Source organism: Clavelina lepadiformis, chromosome 8 (genome assembly GCF_947623445.1).
Source record: "Clavelina lepadiformis chromosome 8, kaClaLepa1.1, whole genome shotgun sequence".
Classification (NCBI taxonomy): Eukaryota; Metazoa; Chordata; class Ascidiacea; order Aplousobranchia; family Clavelinidae; genus Clavelina; species Clavelina lepadiformis.
The window spans coordinates 16,590,622-16,611,785 of NC_135247.1; the positions used below are offsets into that span (position 1 = coordinate 16,590,622).

At 36.7% G+C, this 21,164-nt stretch overlaps 5 protein-coding genes across 10 annotated transcripts; 3 read left to right on the plus strand and 2 right to left on the minus strand.

Moving 5' to 3' along the window:
- Positions 1-1,834: 1,834 nt before the first annotated feature.
- Positions 1,835-11,609, plus strand: LOC143469295 (cation channel sperm-associated auxiliary subunit beta-like). Of its 5 annotated transcripts, XM_076966939.1 has the most exons (21): positions 1,835-2,074; positions 3,721-3,867; positions 4,004-4,190; positions 4,389-4,541; positions 4,759-4,964; positions 5,154-5,265; positions 5,372-5,415; positions 5,534-5,668; positions 5,773-5,969; positions 6,104-6,248; positions 6,417-6,535; positions 7,521-7,615; positions 7,710-7,855; positions 8,153-8,362; positions 8,770-8,894; positions 8,995-9,097; positions 9,363-9,555; positions 10,110-10,258; positions 10,438-10,512; positions 10,616-10,768; positions 11,122-11,609. In XM_076966939.1, exons 1-21 carry the CDS (start codon positions 1,916-1,918, stop codon positions 11,218-11,220), a joined length of 2,952 nt encoding a protein of 983 aa, XP_076823054.1. In that variant the 5' UTR covers positions 1,835-1,915; the 3' UTR covers positions 11,221-11,609. The 5 variants fall into 5 exon arrangements, 4 of the variants coding, with proteins under 4 accessions (XP_076823054.1, XP_076823056.1, XP_076823055.1 ...); XR_013119095.1 differs by lacking the exons at positions 10,616-10,768; positions 11,122-11,609 and having other exon boundaries at positions 10,114-10,258; XM_076966941.1 differs by lacking the exons at positions 1,835-2,074; positions 4,004-4,190 and having other exon boundaries at positions 3,735-3,867.
- Positions 11,610-11,976: 367 nt separating this feature from the next.
- Positions 11,977-13,826, plus strand: LOC143469296 (4-galactosyl-N-acetylglucosaminide 3-alpha-L-fucosyltransferase 9-like). 2 transcript variants are annotated; one of them, XM_076966943.1, is made up of 3 exons: positions 11,977-12,463; positions 12,574-12,814; positions 12,939-13,826. In XM_076966943.1, exons 1-3 carry the CDS (start codon positions 12,129-12,131, stop codon positions 13,536-13,538), a joined length of 1,176 nt encoding a protein of 391 aa, XP_076823058.1. In that variant the 5' UTR covers positions 11,977-12,128; the 3' UTR covers positions 13,539-13,826. The 2 variants fall into 2 exon arrangements, with proteins under 2 accessions (XP_076823058.1, XP_076823060.1); XM_076966945.1 differs by having other exon boundaries at positions 12,023-12,345.
- Positions 13,743-16,617, minus strand: LOC143469298 (uncharacterized protein C11orf98-like). Its single transcript, XM_076966947.1, has 4 exons — positions 14,999-16,617; positions 14,758-14,885; positions 14,283-14,380; positions 13,743-14,054 (listed from the first exon to the last, which is right to left on the minus strand). Exons 1-4 carry the CDS (start codon positions 15,029-15,031, stop codon positions 13,951-13,953), a joined length of 363 nt encoding a protein of 120 aa, XP_076823062.1. The 5' UTR covers positions 15,032-16,617; the 3' UTR covers positions 13,743-13,950.
- Positions 16,618-17,213: 596 nt separating this feature from the next.
- Positions 17,214-18,887, plus strand: LOC143469435 (galactosylceramide sulfotransferase-like). The gene is made up of 5 exons (XM_076967130.1): positions 17,214-17,405; positions 17,472-17,619; positions 17,967-18,083; positions 18,225-18,278; positions 18,648-18,887. The coding sequence occupies exons 1-5, from the start codon at positions 17,311-17,313 to the stop codon at positions 18,885-18,887; spliced, it is 654 nt and encodes a 217-aa protein (XP_076823245.1). The 5' UTR covers positions 17,214-17,310.
- Positions 18,888-19,954: 1,067 nt separating this feature from the next.
- Positions 19,955-20,617, minus strand: LOC143469436 (putative thiopurine S-methyltransferase). Its single transcript, XM_076967131.1, has one exon. The coding sequence runs from the start codon at positions 20,615-20,617 to the stop codon at positions 19,955-19,957; it is 663 nt and encodes a 220-aa protein (XP_076823246.1).
- Positions 20,618-21,164: the final 547 nt, after the last annotated feature.

The window sequence follows — 21,164 nt, forward strand, 5'->3', positions numbered from 1 at the left end:
CAAAGTCACATTTTTAATTGTTGTGTCTTGACTTCAGTTTTGGGATAACTTGAAATAGAACTAACCTCAATAACAACAAAATAACAAATATTATGCTTGCCGAAATACACATTTTGGCATGCTATCATGCACTGAAGCCTCAAATTAAACCGTTCCACTTGGTGACAGACCAGTTAGTGTTAGCGGCACATACGCTCTCAATATTCTTTTCCATGAAACACTTATTGTGCGTAATTTGCTCTTTATGACTTAGACAGAACTTCTACGTTCTAAGTAATCAATTTTTAATTGAATTAGTCATACTATATATAATGTCATACAAACTTTCAATACATGGAAATTATCGCCTGTAAGTCATGTTAAAGGTTTTTCCAGTTCTCATATAGTGGGAAGTGTGGCAGCTGTACGAACAGTATTCATCAATGTGCAATTCGAATCCTTTTGTCTCCATGCCGATGTATAATACATAAACAAAGAAGATCTGCTCGTTTGAACGCCACTTTATAATAAATGAACAAAGAATTAAGACTTTGGTGCACATCATCACACAAAAATTTGCAGCTTTGCCAAACAGGATTTCTCGTCAAACACTGTCGTACACATACTTTCCAGTCAAGCTCAGTTCAAGAATAGTCTAAAGCAGGGATGTCCAACCTTTTATTATAGTGGGCCACATTGTCACTTGAAATAATTCAGTGGGCCGCAGAACCTATTAATTTTCAAGAAAAATTGATGAAATTAACTACGGTACTTTAACAATATCAGTCATCAAAGTATTCGGAGTGAAAATGACTAGCGGGCCGCACAAAAATCTCAGGCGGTCCGCAATGTGGCCCGCGGGCCGCAGGTTGGACATCCCTGGTCTAAAGATTATGATACCATACAGTTATGCTCATTAACATGCAAAATCAATGAAAGATTAAAAGCTTCAGTTAACACCACCGTTCCAAACATTTTGTCTTTTTACGCAAGAGTTTTCGTTTAAAACTGTCATATTCTTTTCAGTCAGGCCAATGCATGCTGGCTGCTAGGTGACAAATTCGGAAAGAAAACGAACAACTAGCCTATATAAACAGAAGTGGTCCTCGCATGCCCCTGGCTAGTTACTACCAAAAAGATGTGGCCAGCTCACACATCAAAGATATGAAGGTTGTAAGCAAATGTGCGTTATATGAAGTATCAGTAACTTGTAGAAGTAACTTCTCATTTGCGGTACCAATTATAGTTGTAGCGACAAGCGGGGCGCTACTCCTGCAAATGATACTTTTAAATGACCAGAACTACTACTGCGGACAAACGGCGTCGATTGTAACCATGGTCTTATTTGTTTACAAAAGTTGACGTGCATTATAGTCAATGTTTACACAAGACTTTGCTCAATACGGTAACAAATTCCGTACGTTAGGTTATCGACATGAAGTTTAAATAAATTTTACAGATACTGAAACAGACTAAAAACGCCAACCCCGACTTTTTTGCTTGCAAAGGAAGTTTTAACAAAGGAAAGCCTGTTACACCATTACTATAACAATAACTATTAACTACATCGGATAATTTTTGCTTGCCAAGCACGTCTCTGGTGATAATTCACATTAAGCATACAGTTTGTATTCTAAGATAACAGAATAGAGTAAATTTGATAAAAATGATAAGTTATTGATATCATTAAAGTTATAAAATTATTTTTTAAAACACTTTAAACTAAATTTATTGGCCAAAATAAGTTTTAAAACAAATTTTGGTTTTCAAGTAGTTTGTTTTTAGCATTCTACGAAACAACACACACTTTAAATGACAGTTGGAATCTTGACTGGTCGTCTGTCTGTCTGGCTGTTTACTGTACTTGCGGTTTTTGTGCAGGCTTGACGCTAGCGATATTCTAGGCTAGGCTAGCGTTAAAGAAAAATTTTTTCCGATGGGTGCAATTAAGCAACAAGGATATTTTTTCCACGTCATTTCGGTTGTACTGCTCTGCTCTGTTTGGACTTGCAAGACAACTATTTCTCCCAAAGTACAATGTCATCTCGATAATGGGCCAAACGATACGGATATCATATCCTTAAACGAGCACTCAGTAAGTTGAACTGGACAAGTTATTAATTGGTAAATGATGTAACCATTTTAACCTTACTTTTATCTTTGGTTTGGTGTTATCATGCGGCTTTATTTTGTTACCTTCTAGTAATGGCATGCCATTTGCCTGACAGGAATGTACTGGCATCATGCACTACGGCAGTTTTCAGCGTGAGATCGTGTGTGCAAAGATTGGCAAACATTGGCCTGAATGCTTGCACTAAAGCTTAATCTCTGTGTTTATTTATTATTATTTGCTGCTCAAACAACCTGCATTGCCTTATTTATTTTAAATTGGTATGAATATAAAAGTTAAACTCTTTTCGAGTTACCCGCCACCATTTTTTTTGGTGAAAAGATTTTTTCAGTCATCTGCATGTAACAATAGAAGTTGTCGACCCACTTTGATTCTTTTTTAAATTAAATGCGTTTGGAGCATCAGATTGGAAAGATTTCACTCAGGTGAGAAGCTTATGAATTCCTTTACACAATAAAGAAAATATATATATTGAAAATATACCTACTTTTTATTTTGCAGCAGTTTAAATCCTACTCACTGGACTTTTGATATGATATGATCTCTAGATACGTAGGCCTACTCAGCGCAGCATGCGGCTTGCATAAGAGTTGATGTGGTGTTTTCGGTGTATGTGAATACAGTAGAATAATTCAGTTTGTATTTACTTCTTGTTCATTATTTTAAACTTTGTTTGACATGCAAAACAAAATTAGCCAATGTAGCTCGTCGCATTCTTCGCTGACCTCATATCTAGATGCCATAGGGAACAAGTCCAGTGCGTAGAATTAAAACCACTGTAAAATATATACTTAGCAAAATATTTTCAATTGTGTAATAATTTTTCTTTATTGTGTAAAGAAATACATTTGCTACTCACATGAACAAAATCTTTACAACTGAGTGACCAGAACACTTGTGACTTAAAAAAGAATCAAACTGGGTCAACGATTTCCATTGCTAAATATAGGTGATTAAAGAAATTTTGCCACAAAAAAAATAACGGCCAACACTCGGAAAGAGTCTATCGACGTTCAGTGCGAATTGATGAACTGAGTACCGTCTGTACAAGTGCCCCCACTTTCCATTGTGGTTTATTTGGAGTGTTATGATGACTAATATATTGGCAAATATTACACTAGGCCTATCAAATATCTGTCACACCCTCAAGGTTTGCCTGAATGAGATACGTAGTTGTAATCCCTAAGCCCATTTGTCCTGTAATTCCATTTTTGTAGGCTTAATGAATGTTTTGACATGTTTAATAATTAATTATTTATACCTTGTGATTTTCATGAAGTCTTTGCTGCAAATTTATGATAATTCAAATTAGTTTATTTTATTTGTGGAACAGAAATTGCCCTTTTCTTAACCTTAAAGCTTCATAGCCTTGAGATGTAATTGAGACTAGAATTTTTTGACAAGTGTGGAGTAAAATATAAATTTACAACCGTTCAACAGGCGACGCTGAGAAGTTTTTTGAACCAGGTCTTAGACAAACTTTTATTCTATAATTTTTTGAAATATGAATGTCAGCCAAACTATGAAGTGCTATTCACCGGGTCTATTAATGTTCTGGTTATTCTATCTTTGAAGCTATGTCATAGCAGTCTGTGCCAACTTTCATTTAGACACTCGAGTGTTTCATAATGGATGGATTAAAACGAATGCCCTTGCAACTGTCATCTTCAAATGGAGTAGCAAAATCTTTTGCTTATATGGATGTCGTGGTATATAATTCAACTTGGAAGCTGGCACAAAAACTTCCCTGCAACAGGGTAAATGAATGTCACTGATTTATTTGCAATATTAGCCTTGCTTCATTGTAAGGTAAACAAATAATGAACAAAATGTTAATACTGTATATTGTAAATTGCTTCCTGATTTTTTTGCTGAACTGCCCATCATTGACAGACAGGATGTACAATGGTGATAAGTGAAGATAACTTTTTCTTGAGAATAACACAATATGATTTGATTCCCAATCCTTCCACAGTGTACATCCATACATCTTTAAAGTGGTTTATGACTCTAAATATTTATGATCCAACTCTAATAAGTCCTTTACAAAAGAAGCTGGTCATTGTCCACCCATCCTCAGGTTTATCATGTAATTTAAAAAATAGAAAGTTGTCAGTTTATGGTACACTTCTCAGACTGGAAAATATTGAATTTCTAAACTTTCTGATATATACTTCACTGATATTATAAAACATGCTATATTTTCTGTAATGTTAAATACATGGTATTCTTTGCCTCATTAATATTGACCTGCTCTTTAAAATTTCTTTGTTTCTAGAACGCATCTCACATCGTGCATGGGGAAAACCTGTAGCATCAACAGAAAGTTTGTCTCAGTATATTGCATCATCAAGATATGATGTCATTTATGCAATTTCACATTGCCAAACAGGGAGTTCTTTGATGATTCTTTCAAATAGTGCCAAAACATGTACTGTATAATCATAGCGTATGTTTTATGTGATCATATTAAAAATGTAGTAGCCTAAATCTTGGATTCAACCAATTTGAATATTTGCATGGTATAAGCCGAGAGTAATATAATCAACTAACTGTAACACTGAGTATGACATTTAAATATGTATACTTCACAATGCACAAGTTTAAATATCTTTGATATAAATTTAAAAAAAGAAATGTTAATGCAGATATCTTTGCCACATGGGATTCATTTTCGTCAAGTAGAATGCAGATGTATGAGTTAGACTGTACACAAACCGACTTATCTAACTGCAGTAATCTAGCTGTATCAGATGCTGTCATTACCGCCAACAAACTTCTGGTTTTGTCATCAGATGGCATGTTAATTTCAGAAGAAATTAATAAAGATTGCCAGAATGTCAATTGTTTACCAGTACGTAAGTCTCAAGAATTATTCTTGCACTTAACTTTAAAACGATCAATGACGATTTTACTTTTTTAACAAATCTAAATCACAAATGTATTAGAAATTAAACACTGCAACTTTCTAATGTTGTAGTATTTATTCAGTTAAGTTAATTGGATCGACTGTCAAATTTTGTTGACTGTGCCAAATATCTAGGTTGCCTTTTATTCACTAAACAACACATTCGATGGCTATAACTTGACTTGGAATGGTGCAAAATTGTTTTTTACTCCTTTCTGTTCTCAAATGGACTACATTTTGCCAACATGTGAGACATGACAACCGTGAAGTTGTTGTTAAAACAAACTAAAGCTTATTTATTTTAACAAAAGTAAATGGGAGGTATTGTTATAATTTGTAATGCTTCACTTCAGGTAACATGGCTTTTTTACAAGTGCAATCTGTTTCAGGACAAAAGGTGATTAATAACATTGTGAAAATATATGAACTATCTTCTAATTAGCATATTTAAAAGACATTTGCAGTGCTTAGAAATTTCAGAAGTAGGGTTTTAAAAGTTAAAAGTTTTACTGCAGCTTGTATTTGGAGCCAAAGAACCCTATAAAAAGTGGACGTATTTGCCAAAATTGTCGACAAACTCCAGCAATAGTATCACATTAACATATGACCAACAAAGTGCTAGCATCATCGGTATTTTTGTTGACAGTATGGTAACTAATTAATATTTTATACCTTTGTAATTGCAAATTCACACTTCATAATAATTACAGTAGTTGAGCTGTATGTATAAATAAAGCATAACCTGTTATGTTAGGACAATACAGCCAAGGCTAAAGTTTATCGACTCCCAAGCCTTGATTCTGAACCAGTCTTAGCTTTCCCGCATTATTCATTTACTGAGGAGACCCAGACGAGTTCTATTCAGACATTGTTACAATCCAATCATCATTTTTATGTCACAGTGGGGTCATCCCTATGGCTTTCCACTGACGGTGGAAACTTATTTTCAAGGTCAGCTGTTGGAGCTCAAAAAAACATTTTAGTTTTCCATTTAAATGTCATATCATAATTGTGGCATTTACATTTTGAACTATATTTCACTAAACATCTAGCTTCATTATCAAAATTTTGCAATGTGTATTCAGAATTTTTCGCTTTGAGTCAGACGAAATCGCTTTACAATTAATTGGGTATGAGCCGGTGAAATCCTTTGCCCTTCTGACCTCAAAGGGTAGGATATATTTTGGCAAATGTGGCATGAGGGGTCTCAAGCTCCTGGCTGAAAATGAGGTATACTATTTATAAGATAGTGAAATAGATAACTATCACATATTAAATTCAACGATTTTTCTGGTTTAAACATGATTGCGAGATAACTTCGTGTTGGTATCAATAACGGGTTCTATCAATAAAACTGTTATCTAGTTCCAGCTTCAGAAAGATTATTTAATTTTGTAGCCAGTAAGTCACATTCTTGCATTCAACCATCTTGGTCATGTTGTAGTGATTGACTCTAAGCAATCATCAAGTCGACTTCAAACTAAAGTGATTCTAATCAAGGATGATGAAACTTGCAGGTTGTATTACAGTTATAATAATAATCCTAAAAAGCACTTTTTTGACTTTACTAAGTTTTTATTAGGCCTTCATCGATGTTTGAGTTTAGTGGTTTATTGGCACCTAGACTAACTGTCAGGGTAGGAGTCCTTGAGACACAATGTCAACTATGAACATGCATACGATGTGAACCATGGTGTATCACACAGTCAGATATGACATGGCCTAAGATTTGTTCTTCGGTGTTACACTGACAGATTGTGCCACTAATTCCCACTTGCATAAAAATAAGTGAAATCGGCGGAAGTCGGTAAACTGCACCTAATCCATGCTCAGGATTAAAGGTCTGTCGCAGAAAAGGAAATGTGTTTGTGACTGGCGCCATGGCCTTGTGGCGGAAAGTGCCACGTTTTGGACATTTTTCTTTTAAGTTTTTGTTTTTCTCCTTAATTTGCGTTCTTGTGTTGATTACGTTTCTTTGTATATCCTTGCGTTTCCAACTTTGTTGACTACTGAATTCCTTACTTTACATTACGTTTGTCAGTTCGTATAAATATAATTTTTCATTTGTTGACCGTTCTGCTGAGCACATGCACTGCCGAGATATACTCGCAACGTTCAACCACAATTGGAGTCAGATATAGGCTCCATTATTTTGGGCATCTTTATCTCTCAACAACACAGATGGCCGCAGCGTAATGCTACCACCTCCCCGCTTTAAGTATGCTAAGTGCTTGTAAGATGCTTGACACCATTTTCGTTTTGCTGGACTTCATAATTCATTTCTATTAGTATGCCAACTAAGTGGTCATTTGCTTGCTGAAACTCCCCTTCCATTGTTTCCAATTTTGGTATTCCGAGAACATCGTGTTAAGTGGGACTTGGGTTTTGATGTTAAAGAGAAACGGGGCCAGTATTGAATCTTGTTTGACGTCGTGACGTGTTAACTTTTTAGTATGCTAGTTCGTGATGTGACTTGCAGACAGCTTTGTTTATGATTTTCAGTTATTCAATGGAGTATGGACCAAATTTGAAAAGCATTTATTTTCTACAATTCAAAGAACAGCTTAAGTTCATTGTCACAGCACGTCTATTTCCAGGTGCTTTATAAGTGTTTTTCATTGACTATGCTGATTCTGTTTTTTCTTTCTTTGCGGTTTACTTAATTAACGTTTGATATAATATTAACCCCAGATACCACAGCCCGAGCTTCCAATGAAGGGTTACTCAGCATCAACATTGGCAACCCACGTGGTATTCGGACTCGATTTCAGTCAGATAATTCAGATGACCATTCCCACACAATTGAAATCGAACTTACCAGTCAATTTCTCATCCAAGTAATTTGTTACTACAATTTAGTGGAAATTAACCAGCTTCAGCTATTACATAGCAACAGCAATACAAAAGTTATCTGTTTTAACATTCTATCATTTATAACTTAATACTAATAGCCCAAAACAATTATATCTCTTAAAACTGCGTTAGGTATCGCACGCTGCTCAATTAATAAATGTAGAGTAATTATTAAGTACTCGACTTATTAAGTACTCGACGTACTCGAATTATTAAACCAAGTACTGTATATTAACAACAGATTTTTTGGTTTCATATATTAACAATATTTTTGGTTTTAGAGCGTAACGTCTGTTTCGGTATACTTACGTAACGTCAGTTCTTCTTGTCCAATTGCATCGCACAATTTTATCATCATCACTGCTTGTCCCATGTCAAAAAGATTAACTTTTGATTATGGGCCTTTGCTGGGTCAAAAGTCATTGCTTTCCATGTCGGACTATACATCAGCCTATGATAACGCCACCAGAGGTTTATTGCAAGAATTACCGGTGAGAATCAGCTCCACAGTCTTTACACGACGCTATAATGTAAAACTAATTACATAAAATAATAATTTGATAACTTTGATGCAGTACAGTGACTTAGAATACTTGCTGTGTAGACTGAATAAATCATAGTAGATCTAAGGTCGTGTGACTCATGTGTCTCAGACCAGGTATTACCAAACGTTTTTCACAATGGGCCTGAAAGGATGAAAATTGAAGATCGCGTTCGGAAAATCCTCTTCCTTCAATAGGCTACAATATAATGAGCTCATTTATGGCACAGTGAAGTGTGCCGGACGAACTACTTTTGGAGTTTGGTGACCTCCATCTTAGACTAACGCATTGCAACCGAATTCTTCGTCGTTGTACGAAAGGCTTTTCCTTTCTTTTATGGTGACTTGCTTTTCCAGGTCAACTACAGGCCTCCTTCGTCACTCGCTGTAGCGATTCCGTTCTCACCGAACGTATACAACCTTCATCCGGATAAAATCAATGAGACGCGTTTTCTAACCTACGAGTTTGCGGAACGTCACAAGTAAGTTTTAACCAAAAACGAAATTTCAATCTCACATACGCAAGTTATTATCTAGGTAAACTATACAGTTTCATGCTTAGTGCCATATCTTTATCTGCAGATTAAAAGGGTTTTGTATGAACGCAAGAAAGCGTTCAGAATGCTCATGTACAGCCGCTCAGAAATTTTCGTCTTTAGAAAAGCATTCTGATTGCAGAGAGAAGGTCGAAGTTGTTTTTGGAAACCTACTTTTGTTTACAATAATTACAAATGCGTAGCTTCGTGCTCATAATAACAAACTGCGCGGCGTTCCTTTCATGCAGCGTACAGCTAAGTTCTATAAAGACACTTCAATTTAGTTATAAGTACAGTGTGCTTAAATTTTTGACAGTTGGTTACACTTTTCAATACGCCACGGAAACAAAATAATCACCATGTCCTTGTGGCTGTCTTGCTCAAAAACGTTGACTTACTCGTTGTCATTAACAGGTTTACAAAGTGTTTTACGACACCTTCTACAACATAAAGCTGTCCATCGGCATCAAGTATGACGTATTTGTTGATGACGTCACGACCGATAACGTCACTTCGATGGACATGACAAAGTTCTTTGTTTATTTGGAGGAAATTAATGGACGGGACAGTACGGTTTATACCGCCCAGGATAACCAAGAAGAATTTTGTAAGATGTCACACTTGTAGTTTGTGTTGTGCCATCTGATTATGTTGATGGGAAACTGCAGACGCACACTGGTCAATGTACTTTAGTGTCCTTGTCCGTTCTTAAGAGATAAGCTGAATAATTCAATTTTTTCTTTTCGCCTTAGCCCAGGGGTTCTTAAACTTTTTGGCACAGGCCCCCCCCCCCCCCCCATGACGGTACCTACAAAATCCGCGCCCCACCTCATTGCAAAATAAAAAAGCATTAAACAAAACAACAATTTATTTTCAATTAACTTTCATTAATGTGACGGATGTAGTTGTTTTGGGAAACCAAACGTTTAATTCGAGGCTTTGTAGAAGATAATGCACATCTTTATTGAAGAATGTAGAAGATAATGTTTATTTGTCATCTCTCGCGCCCCCCTTATGAATCTTACACGCCCCCCAGTGAACCACTGCCTTAGCCTTACTTTGATATGGATTGAAAATTTCAAGTTGTAATGCTCGGAATACGTGGTTCAGTATTAAAAATTGCCTTACTTCACTATAACCTGCGTTATTTTGTTTACCAAGGTAGCCAGTACCCAGACCACTTGATGTGCCGCGCACGTTCTCAAGGCGAAGCAACAATAAACGAAAGAGAACCATCGCTCCTTAAATACATGACCTCTGGTCTCAGTAATCATATATATAATGCCAGTCAATTGTCTATTAAATTTATGGTAAGTTAAAGTATATATCTTGACTGGAAACTACACAATAAACTATACAACAGTGTTTGTTTTTCAACTTATCAAAGATCGTGTGATTTTAAGGCTTGCATGGAATTAGTAATGAATTTCTCAATAGTAGTGAAAAGTGTGTGTAGTTTTGACAAAACGGAATGTGTCTTTGTTCTTAGGGTACCGGACTTTTTCACTTCCGAATTATTCTTGTAAATGGATTTTCTTTTTGCAAATTGCATGACGAATTCCAGGTAAAATGTGGCCTGACATAAGCTTTTCTTGCCAATGAACAATTATCCTAAACAAATTCGTGGTACTGTCGTGTGAAGTTATCCCAATGATTACGTCATTCAGGTTTACGTCATCAACCCTCCACTGCCCTTTCCAACTGGTACAATTATCCGACTCACGGTGTCTTTTATGATGGGAGGGTCCATGATATTCATATATATGAGGTTTCTATATGCAACGGTTCCGCCGAGACAAGATGTGGAACATGCGGATCAGGTATTTTAACAAATTGACGCTTAGGTTGGATTTAAGTCGTGCCTAAGCCTGTAGTGACCTGCAAAACTGTTTATGTTAAATGATATCTCAGTTGATCAGGTCCGCTACAAGAAAATAAAATGGTTTTTCGCAGTTAGGCATTGTAAGGTGCTGATTTTAAAGTGGCTGGTGTACGCTATTGACTATTCATTTTCTGGAACTGATTATTATTATTATCACCCTTGTAGTTAATCTTCGGCGCAATAAACTCTATCAAAAATTATGTTGTAAGAATATAGTCCGTTACGTCAGCTATTTCAGTTGGGTATGTATTAACAAGAACCAGCACAAAACTAAAGCCTGCATTCTTGTAGAGCGAAACCGTGACCGGCCGCGAAAGATCGTCTTACCCATCCGAAGGGGACATCAAGATATTAAGAAATAAACTACGTCCTAGCATTCGGAAGACTTAAAACCAAAGCTTTTATTAAACTTATGAATAATTAATTCATGAATTGGTGTTTATTTTAATAAATACGAAGTTGATTTCAAATTTGTCGTTAAAACCCAGCTGTTCATACAAAGATCTCGCTTTGTGATATTTGGCAGACTATGTGCTATGTATCCAAGGCTGTAGCTGGGGAAGTGTTTTGCCGAGGCAAAAATGTCAAGTACTGTAGGCTACATTCCTTCCCCAATTAAGTATGTTGTTGCGAAATGTAATTTAGCATTAAAATTGTTTTGGCCCAGAATTCATGGGAATTTTCGGTGCAAGTACCACATGGTAGCTATTGCCTGCCCTTGACAGGTACCGTTACATTACAAAAAATTTTATATCCCATGTCAAAATTGAATGTTTTCTTATTGTGCGTGTGTGTTGAATCGAGTCACGCGTAACAAGTGTTTTGGTAGAGGTTTGTGCGGCGTGCGCGAACTGGCATGCGGCGGTCGCACAAGTTCAGACCTTGTACAAGGCCAAGAGAAAGTTTTTAGAGAAGTTCTTGAAAGTCGTAGCCATGGACGCCATTTCACAGTGATGGGAACAAGTTGTTACGGTTACCAGAACTAGTAAAACATGCTTAAGTTACAATCTTTTATTCGAAGGTTGTATTATTAGGTTGGCTGCTGCAGTTTAGAATGATCCCTTACTGTCTTGGTAGAAGCTCCATACCGTTGTCTAATCTAGACTTAGCCTAGTCTGCTAGTTGAGTTTGCTAAATCAGTTTTTTGCACCGATATGCGAAAGCGTCTTGCATGTACTTGTAACCCGTTTCCGTATTTACTTTTCCAGCTACAGTTAATTTAACAGATTGATTGCTGGCATATTGGTGTTAACTTCTAGGGATAGTTAGAGTTTGTTATCATGACATAGAGGTAGACAATGCGAAGTAAAACATATTGTGTCCTAGGAACGGTTGTGCTGTTCAATTTTCTGTACGTGTTTTGGTTGTATCAGTCTATGGGGCATTTTGATGGCTCAAAAACCAACAATTTTCAGGCAACCAGTTTCAACGCAAGACCCATTGCTCAGCCAGCTGGAGAACTTCTATTGTTTTGGGGCCGTCGATGGGGCGGAAAGGAATCTTGGCCCCCAGAAGGTTATAAGTTTGGGAAGTGTGTAGCGACATATGAACGGAAATATATAAGCAAAGCGAGGGCTGTAATATTTCACTTTACAACATTAAATGATAAGGACTTCCCATGGACTTACTACCGGTAAACCTGACCATGTTAAATCTTATAGAACACGGCTGTAAGCGACTTGCTAATGCTGTTTATTGCATTGTTTGAAACAGCTTATGTATACGATTTCCTATTTTTTGAAGGGCCAATGACCAGCTTTATATATTTTGGAATGCTGAAACACCAGGTGCAGTCAGAAAAGAACTTTCAAATGCAGGAACTGATGTTGCTCTGTTTGAGAGCGGCTTCTTTAATTGGTCGATGACATACCGAACTGATGCCGATGTGTATTGGGGTTATGGATACCGTGGCGATTTACTTAATTATGTTTCTCGTGGAAAAGATGCCGTGGACATAATAATTAAAAGCAAAAAGAAATTGGCGGTATGTGTGCTTTGGTTTTGTGTAAGGTTGTGACGTGTGTTTTCCTTTCACTGTCTTTTTCATTCAAATGGACTCCCAAGATATCCAACTGGTGTCCAAATTGAAATACTTACTTTTCCTTCAGGTATGGATCACCAGTAATTGCAAATACACAGATATTGCCAAAGTTCGTATGGAGTATGTCCAGGCGATGGAAGAATTCGGCCTTCAAATAACTAAACTGGGAAAATGTTTTGGTTCGTATTTGGAAGAAAATGAAAAATATCAAATTATCAAGGAGCACAAGTTCTACCTGGCTTTTGAGAATGCAATGCATTGCCGAGATTATATAAGTGAAAAATTCTGGGACAATTCCTTAAAAAGTGATTCTGTACCTATTGTGATGGGTCCAGTGCGAGAAGATTTGTTAAAAGTTGCTCCAATAGATTCATACATATATGCTGAAGATTACGATTCTGCGGCAGAGTTGGTGCAATACTTGCTCTACCTCGATGAAAATGAGGAAGAATATAGGAAGTATTTTCGCTGGAGGGAGGACATGTCTTTAACCGATGATAAAATGATCGCAACGATTGAGGAAAAGCATCCAGACATAAAGCCGATGCGCCGACCGAAAGGCTTGTGTGATGCCGTGTTGGAAAACAAAGACATCAAAGTCATCAATTCCTTAACAAAAGTCTTAGTTGCAAATGACCCTGAGGAGTGCTTGAACAGTGTACATTGAATTCTGCAGAGTACTTTTCAAAATGCATGTGGATAGTAAGTGGTACACGTTCCTGCTGCTACCTGTTGTTATCTTCATTGTATGTATATGAAAACTGTTTTTGCTACATATGTCTGCAAACCTTCTTCCTGTGTAATCACCACTGTGCATTTACGTAGTTTAAGCTAGTATTTGATTTCATAGTTGCAATGCTTTTAAAGAGAGCCCAGTTCCAAGACTTTTATTAGTACAAGCAGAGTACTTCAATTTTCTTCAAATATCAATGCAATAAACATCTTTTACTCTGAACGAGTGGCTTTACTTTTTACAAAAGATGTTCTGTTTGCGTCAATGCACATGATTCTTTTACAGTTCATAAAGAGCATGTAGTATTCAAGAGTCTTTATCAAACATTGCGTTTAATGTGGAAATGTCACATTTCTTCCATTTCAACATCTTCGTCTGTTAAAGATAATTTAGTATTTTTACGTGTTGAATTTTTTACCTTCGGTCTTCCTTGTGATGAAGTAACTGCAACTAAAAATATTATCGCAATCAAATTTTCAGTTAAATTTTGGCATGCATTTGATGAAACTTGTTAGTCAATTCAACCTTCTGGTCAGTCATGAATAAAATAAAAATTTGCTCAAATGACAGAGGTTATATTGCGATTGATCTGAACATGGTATAGTCAGCACTGTTGCATATGCATTACCACAAGGGACAATATATAATGTTTTACTCATTCAATCAGGAAACATTTACCATCCATTTTTGCATTTTCTGTTTGGGTGCGCCTAATTTGCTTTAAAATTTTTCGTTTCTTTTTCCCCGACAAAGTGATATTAGCCCTTGCGCTGGTCCTGAAAAAAAAATAAATAGGTATACACTTACATAACTGTAGTAAATGCTATGTTGCAATTTATATATATATGTATTTTATGTTAATATTAAAAATCAATTAAATCAGTGGTTCTAAACCTTTTGAACCTTTCTACACTTGAAAACCATTGAAGCAAGAAATGGTTTACGGAGTGGCACTTTTTGCCAAACTCTGGACTCAGAACATTTAAATTTGTTTTGGTATGGCCCAGTCGCAATTGAGAGATAAAAAGCAGAAGTAACCTTTCAGGAGGCTGGCCAAAAAGTTCAACTTGCAATTGAGATACAGTTATACACTACTTGCACTACCGAGTAGTTAATAGCTTACTTAGTCATCCTTCACCAAAACTTGACTTACATTCTCTTTTTTAATACTCCTGCTGGTATTATTTCTGGGTCAGGTATTTCTGATTGTCGTGGCGCTTTGTTTTTCTTTTTGCGCTGCTTCTTTACCCGACGTAACTTATTTAAATTTTTGTAAAGAGCCTGAAAACAACAAAATGTTACAAACATTGAAGTAAATACCAATCAACAGTTTTAAGTTGCATAGTATGATGTCAGAGATGTTGACTAAATTATTTACAGCATTTAGTATTTACCTTTTTCGGCCGATTTATGGTGGTGGATACCATGATGTATTACAATTATTCTATCACTACAAAAACCTTTAACAGCCCTACACTCCACAGATCCAGTCTTTGTTGATGGTTGTTCACTAATTCCGTTATATTTCTTTGTACCAACACGCTTTACACTTAGATCAGTAGATGGCATCATTTTAATACATGAAAGAAAGTGTATATACAATTTAAGGGTCTAGAATTCATGTGCACAACCAGATGACGTCACAATTTTGAGTAGCTTTCGGTCTAGTATACAAAGGCATGTGAACTTGTATACTACACCCTTATTTAAGTTTTAATAAATGACTGTTAAGTTGGTCATGCAACCCAGTGTTTATGATAGGTAGTTTCATCATAAAAGAGAGTATGCAAAAGGTTGATTTTAGTATATTATAATTTTAAAGTTGCCTTAACAAAGAACAACAAAAACATTGCTTTGAACGTTCTATTTTTTTCCTAAATTAGCAACAGTCAGACATCAAAAATTGAAATGTGGTTTTAGCAGTCTACCTTGTAATTGTATCGTCTATTTTTTTGCCAGTACCTGCATGTGCATAGCAAAAATTGTAATCCCCTGTTCTTGGGTGAGGAGTCCCCCCCCCCGTAAAAAGATGAAACAATAGCCATTATATGGTCAATTAATTTTATTTCTCCACGCACTTACCCTAACTTCCCAATCTAGCAATACATATTGTATTATTACTTATCGTTTATTACTTATTAATTGTTTTTCTGTATTTCACATAGGCTGGTTTGGTGGTGGAAAATTTTGAATTTACAAAACCTCTAGAATAGCATAGAGTGCACCAAATTTAAGATTATTTAGTCAGGAATTTAAACTAATTTGATCAGTTTTACCTTATAGCGTCATAGCTTATTTCATGTTTACAGTCAATGATTTAATTTTTAATTAAAAGCTCAGTTGGGTAAAAAAAATCAAGTCCGTAGTTATTAGCATGCGCTTATGAATGGGTAAATGACAGAGCCGTAAAGGCTTTAAACGGGCTTGAAAATAACTAAGGTAGTACACGGTAATTATGCTTATATCAAGTAAAATAACTAGAACGGCCACTAAACACAAACACGTTTATTGTCAAGCTAGGCCAGGGGTCGGCAACCTGCGGCTCCGGAGCCGCATGCGGCTCTTTCATCCTTCTAATGCGGCTCTTATTAATTTTATTGCTATAGTAGAAACAAACAGAAGAACACTCGCGTCTTTATCTCACTGAGAACATTATAGTAAATGAAAGCATAATCATTCTGGTTGTGACATCATAATTAGTCAATTAACACAAAGGTTGTTTTTAGCAGTCTACTAGCAGCAGTTAGACTAGTTATTATATTTTCGTTTTATTGTGAAAATAGTTTTGCGGCTCCCAGTGATTTTTATTTTGTGGAATGTCGGTTAAAATGGCTCTTTAAGTGCAAAAGGTTGCCGACCCCTGAGCTAGGCTATCAATGCATTAACAATGTAAAAAAAAAACACTTTAATATGCATTGAATGCCTGCAGAGAAAAAATTTAAGGAGAATCCACTCAATCCTGATGAGGATATCCCTAAAACGCGATACTTTCTACTTGTACCAGTCGGCTTCCATTTTGTTCCACACCAAACACTGCAGACAGTCACCACCTCGCTGTCACTGAAATAACAAAACGTGTTCAACAAAGAGGGGAATCCCAAATTCTTGGCGTCGGACAGATACCATACAAACCAAAATATAGCATTCTTTAAAAGCATAATAGGAATATAGGATATCTTTATAGAAAATTGGAAAAACAACTCCAAATTCGTCTGGCATACGGAATGGGCCCTACGTTGCAACTTGGTCCCACTGGCGCCACAAAGTCGCGGGTTGTTTGGTGACGAATTTAGGGTAAGTTTAGCAGAGTTGATCCGAGTAATGAGTTTTAGACTCCTACTCCGGAAATCTATGAAAGCACCCGTTTCCACTTTTACTGAAACTCCCAGATTATGTGTCTATCAAACAATTTTTACAATAAAAATGAAAGGTTATAATCTTACAATAAAATAACAAAATTACTTGGCACCAGCAACTAGTGTTTTTCCAAGCTACACAACAAATACCCGGTGTGTATATCTAGCTAGTCATCAATTGTTGTCAAAACGCATTGGCCTTCCAGTAGTAGTAGGCCTTTCAGTAGTAGTTCGTTTTTGTTTACAGGTATATTACAATAATTCGGGAACCCTGGAGTAACTTCCAATCATGTTATAACTATTATAAACCCGACACACGAGTAAGTCAAGGTCAGTGCAGTAAAAGTCCGATGAACTACGTCACAAATGGAGAATACGTAGCACTGGAGGACTTTGTCGTTTTGGCCAATGAAGTACTTGATCCCAGTATTTCGTGGTACTTCAGGTACAGTTTTTTTAAGTCTACGCACGGTAATTTCGAAACCGAAACTGTTTGTTTCTTTTTCAAAAGGTTTAAAAACTATCAAGCTCACGACTTGGGACTCGACCCTATGATGACCGATGACGTCATAATTAATCGTGAAATTCAAAAACTGGACGAGAAGCTGGATCTTGTTATGATTATGGAGTATATGGAAGAATCCTTGATTTTACACAAGGTAGCCTACTTTTTGATTTAGACAACTTCCAGTCGAATAAAAAAAAATCTATGTAGCTAAAATTTATTCGAAAATTGATGTTTTTAATATAGGCTAATGTAAAGAAGCTGACTGGGTCTATACCACAAATACTAAACCAAATTTTAAAACATGTTGCATTTGAAAATTATGCACAGTAATAATTTATTTCATTCCGGATCACCGGTCGTCGAGTAACAAAACATGGGAAAACATTGTTGAGATAAAAAATTGTGCAAGAGCTTTACTTTCAGGTTATCAGAAAATACCCATCTGCTCATTCATTACTACTTGAAGGTCTTAACTTCATGATTGTATTTTTGTGGTAGAATGAGCTCTGCATGAATTGGGAGGATATAAGCAAACCAGGCAGAAATGCACGTGAGTACGAGAAGGTTTATCTCAGTACCGAGGCACAAAACGCTTTTTATCAGCTGGACAATGTGGTAAGTTTTGTCAAAAAATAAAGACCTCTCTTTCCATAGAACTTATTGTGTGGGCCGAACCTGTAGCCTAGGTAGGATTTCTTTGCTTTCAACCTGACATTTTCGCAGTTCACAAGGTTAAGTTTGAGAAATTGATTTCAGGATATTGCTCTGTATAAGTATTTTAATGAAATTGTAATGAAAAGTGGTATAATGGTACCTTAGCCTGTAAGGTTTACCCACTTACACTACAAAGTCTGTTTCCTTGTGTATATCTTAACAGTGAACTTTGATAGACTTCAGCAGTAATGACACAGGAATGACTACTGTATAATCTGATTATATTTGAAGCTTCTTTGAACGAATACATCAAGATAGAACATTGTGACAGCAACAGCACAAAGACATGTTGCGGCGTTGAACGTAAAAACCAAAAAGGGCTGGTAAATCAAAATGCACGCATAAGGGAACCATCGATTACGTCACGCAGTGTTATGCTTCACTGATTCCATAAATGAGAATTCTATGTAGTAAGCAATTTTATATTACATTAAGTGATATATTTATCACAAAACCTTGTGGAAGAAAGTCGATGAATACGGCCGAACCAAAATGGCGCAAGACGTCATTACGCTGAGATCGAAGATGAAAACACAAGATGTTTTGTTGAAAGAACCGAGGAGCGAACCGAAATTTGGGCGAGAAAATTATCGACCAACAACTAAGCAAGAATTGACCCAGCGTCTTGATTGTTATGATACTCAAGCTTCAAAACTTGCTGATTATATGATGCAGAATTCAGGAGGTTGTTACGAACCCACTTAGTTGCGTGGGTTACATCATGCTTGTTGTCACACTGATTCGTAAATTTATGAAGTAGCCTACGAAATAATACCAAGAAAAGGTGATCAAGTAACAATTACAGTGGCTATCCAGATTAAACTTTTTAAAATATTAATACACGATGGATTTAATAAAAACAAACTTTGGTGCACATGCTTGATTAAATTAGATAAACCTATTTTATCATTTAGGCCTATGCTACCCTGACTATGTTGACTTTACCACAGCCTATAAAGTGCTGTGGTAAAAACGTCGTAAATACGCAAACAGACTCAATGGAAACATGGCTAGCTGACTTCCGGAGTTTGTAAGTGGCTTACAAGGTCCATTAAAATTTTCTTTAACACTATAATGTTGTGATTGCTTTCTTTGCTAAAATCTGTTGCAAAGGACGTAAGTCTAATTATCATGACAATAGCGATAAAGCAAGGGTGAGCTATTAGCCAAATGCTTAATTTAATCTATGGTATTTCAGAGTCTTCGTCGAGAAATAAGACTCTGCAACATACATAGCTGCACTTAATGAAGTTATCAACAGAAGCCACTGCCAATGGGAGCTGCTACTTTGCTCACGTGAAAAGACGTAATTCGTTAAGAATTCAGCCAAATTGTTTTTTTTCTTTACACCTACCCAAGGCTTACAACAAAATGATATTTTTTATATTGAGTGTAACAAATAACCTACTTTTTATGAATTTTAAACGAAATTTAAAGAGCTTCTTTTGTCCTGTTTTTAATACAGTATCGGCTAATGTGTTTGATCAGATACCATCGCCGCGGGCTTTTAACTGCATAGCCTACAACCTGCTAAATCGACTACTGTTTTTATTAAAGGCTCCGCATACCTCACAAAACCAATTTGTTTGTTTACAGTTGCTGTTAACCAACTATGACAAATACTGCCGAATAACATCATGCGAATAATGCTCCCCATTCAGATATTCACAGGTAGTTCATTTCAGTCGTTGGTTTAGGTGGCCCTGCTAACGTTTCTTTTTCAATCGTAGTGGCACAACAGATAGTTAATTCAACCCCAGCAACTACATCTTTTATGTACAGGGTTTCAACAATGTCATGTACACCGTTGCTTTTGATACGTCGAGAGGGCCCGAAAGATTGAGGTCGTAGATATCGAGGGTAGTGGCAACAAACTTCTGGCCAAAAATGTCATTAATTTCTTGTGCTTGAACATTGTAAGGTGTGCCACTAATATTACCCACGTAGTCCACTGAATACAAGAGGTACTTTCCATTAGTATTCATTATGTCATGTATGACGTCAGCATATTCGCAACGACGGGTTGGATCAATTGCAACAAAGGAACCTCGATCCCAAATTGCATCGACTTTTCCCATAACGGAAGAACCAAGTGCAAAGAAATCGCCCTTGTAGATGGTGATGTTTTTATCTGTTGCTTTGAAGATTTCGTATGGGGCTGTTGGATGTTGATATCTTTCGTATTTTATAGATTGCTCTTCAAAAAATTGCAAAATGGCTACTTCGCAATACTCGCAGCCAACTACTTCGTGACCTTTGTCAGCCAAATGTTTAAGGTCAACTGACTTGCCACATAATGGGAGATAAACTCTGCAGTTATCTCTGAGGAATTGGTCCTGAAATTTTAACATGTCGGGATGGGCGTCAGACATGTGATTCTGCCAATAAACTTGCTTCTCACTTTCTGAAAGACCTCTGATCGAAGCAGTAGGCATTTTGTCATTATTGTCACCCATCGATGTCATGGACAAATTCTTAGGTTAGTTTGAAGTTAGGACTATGCATTCAACGTTAGCTAGCCTGTTCACTAATGCTGATTACTAATTGACTGTGGCGATCGATGTTAGCCTAGCCTCGTTTACTGCTGTAAAAAAACGCACACACGCGCATATGCTGGCTATAACTATAAGCTACCGTAACTAGAAGCGCTTGCAGCCAGTGAAGCGTGTAGCCTTAGGCCTAAATAATAATTAATCAGTCGCGCTGCGAGAATCGAGAAATTTTAGACATGCTGCGAGGTTCGCATGAAATCGCTGCAAGAATTAAACGCATGGATGAGCACTGAAAGAAACATATACTCTGGCAACTCATGACCATGCATCAATATTTCGCTATTGCATGATGTAAACCAGCGTGGTCCAACTGCAGGCCCGCGGGCCAACTTTGGCCCGTGAGCACCGATTTTTTGGCCCGCGAACTAATAGTCAGCTTTGATAGTCGCTATTGTCGAGGAAGAACCTCGACCGCGGATGTCACATTGAT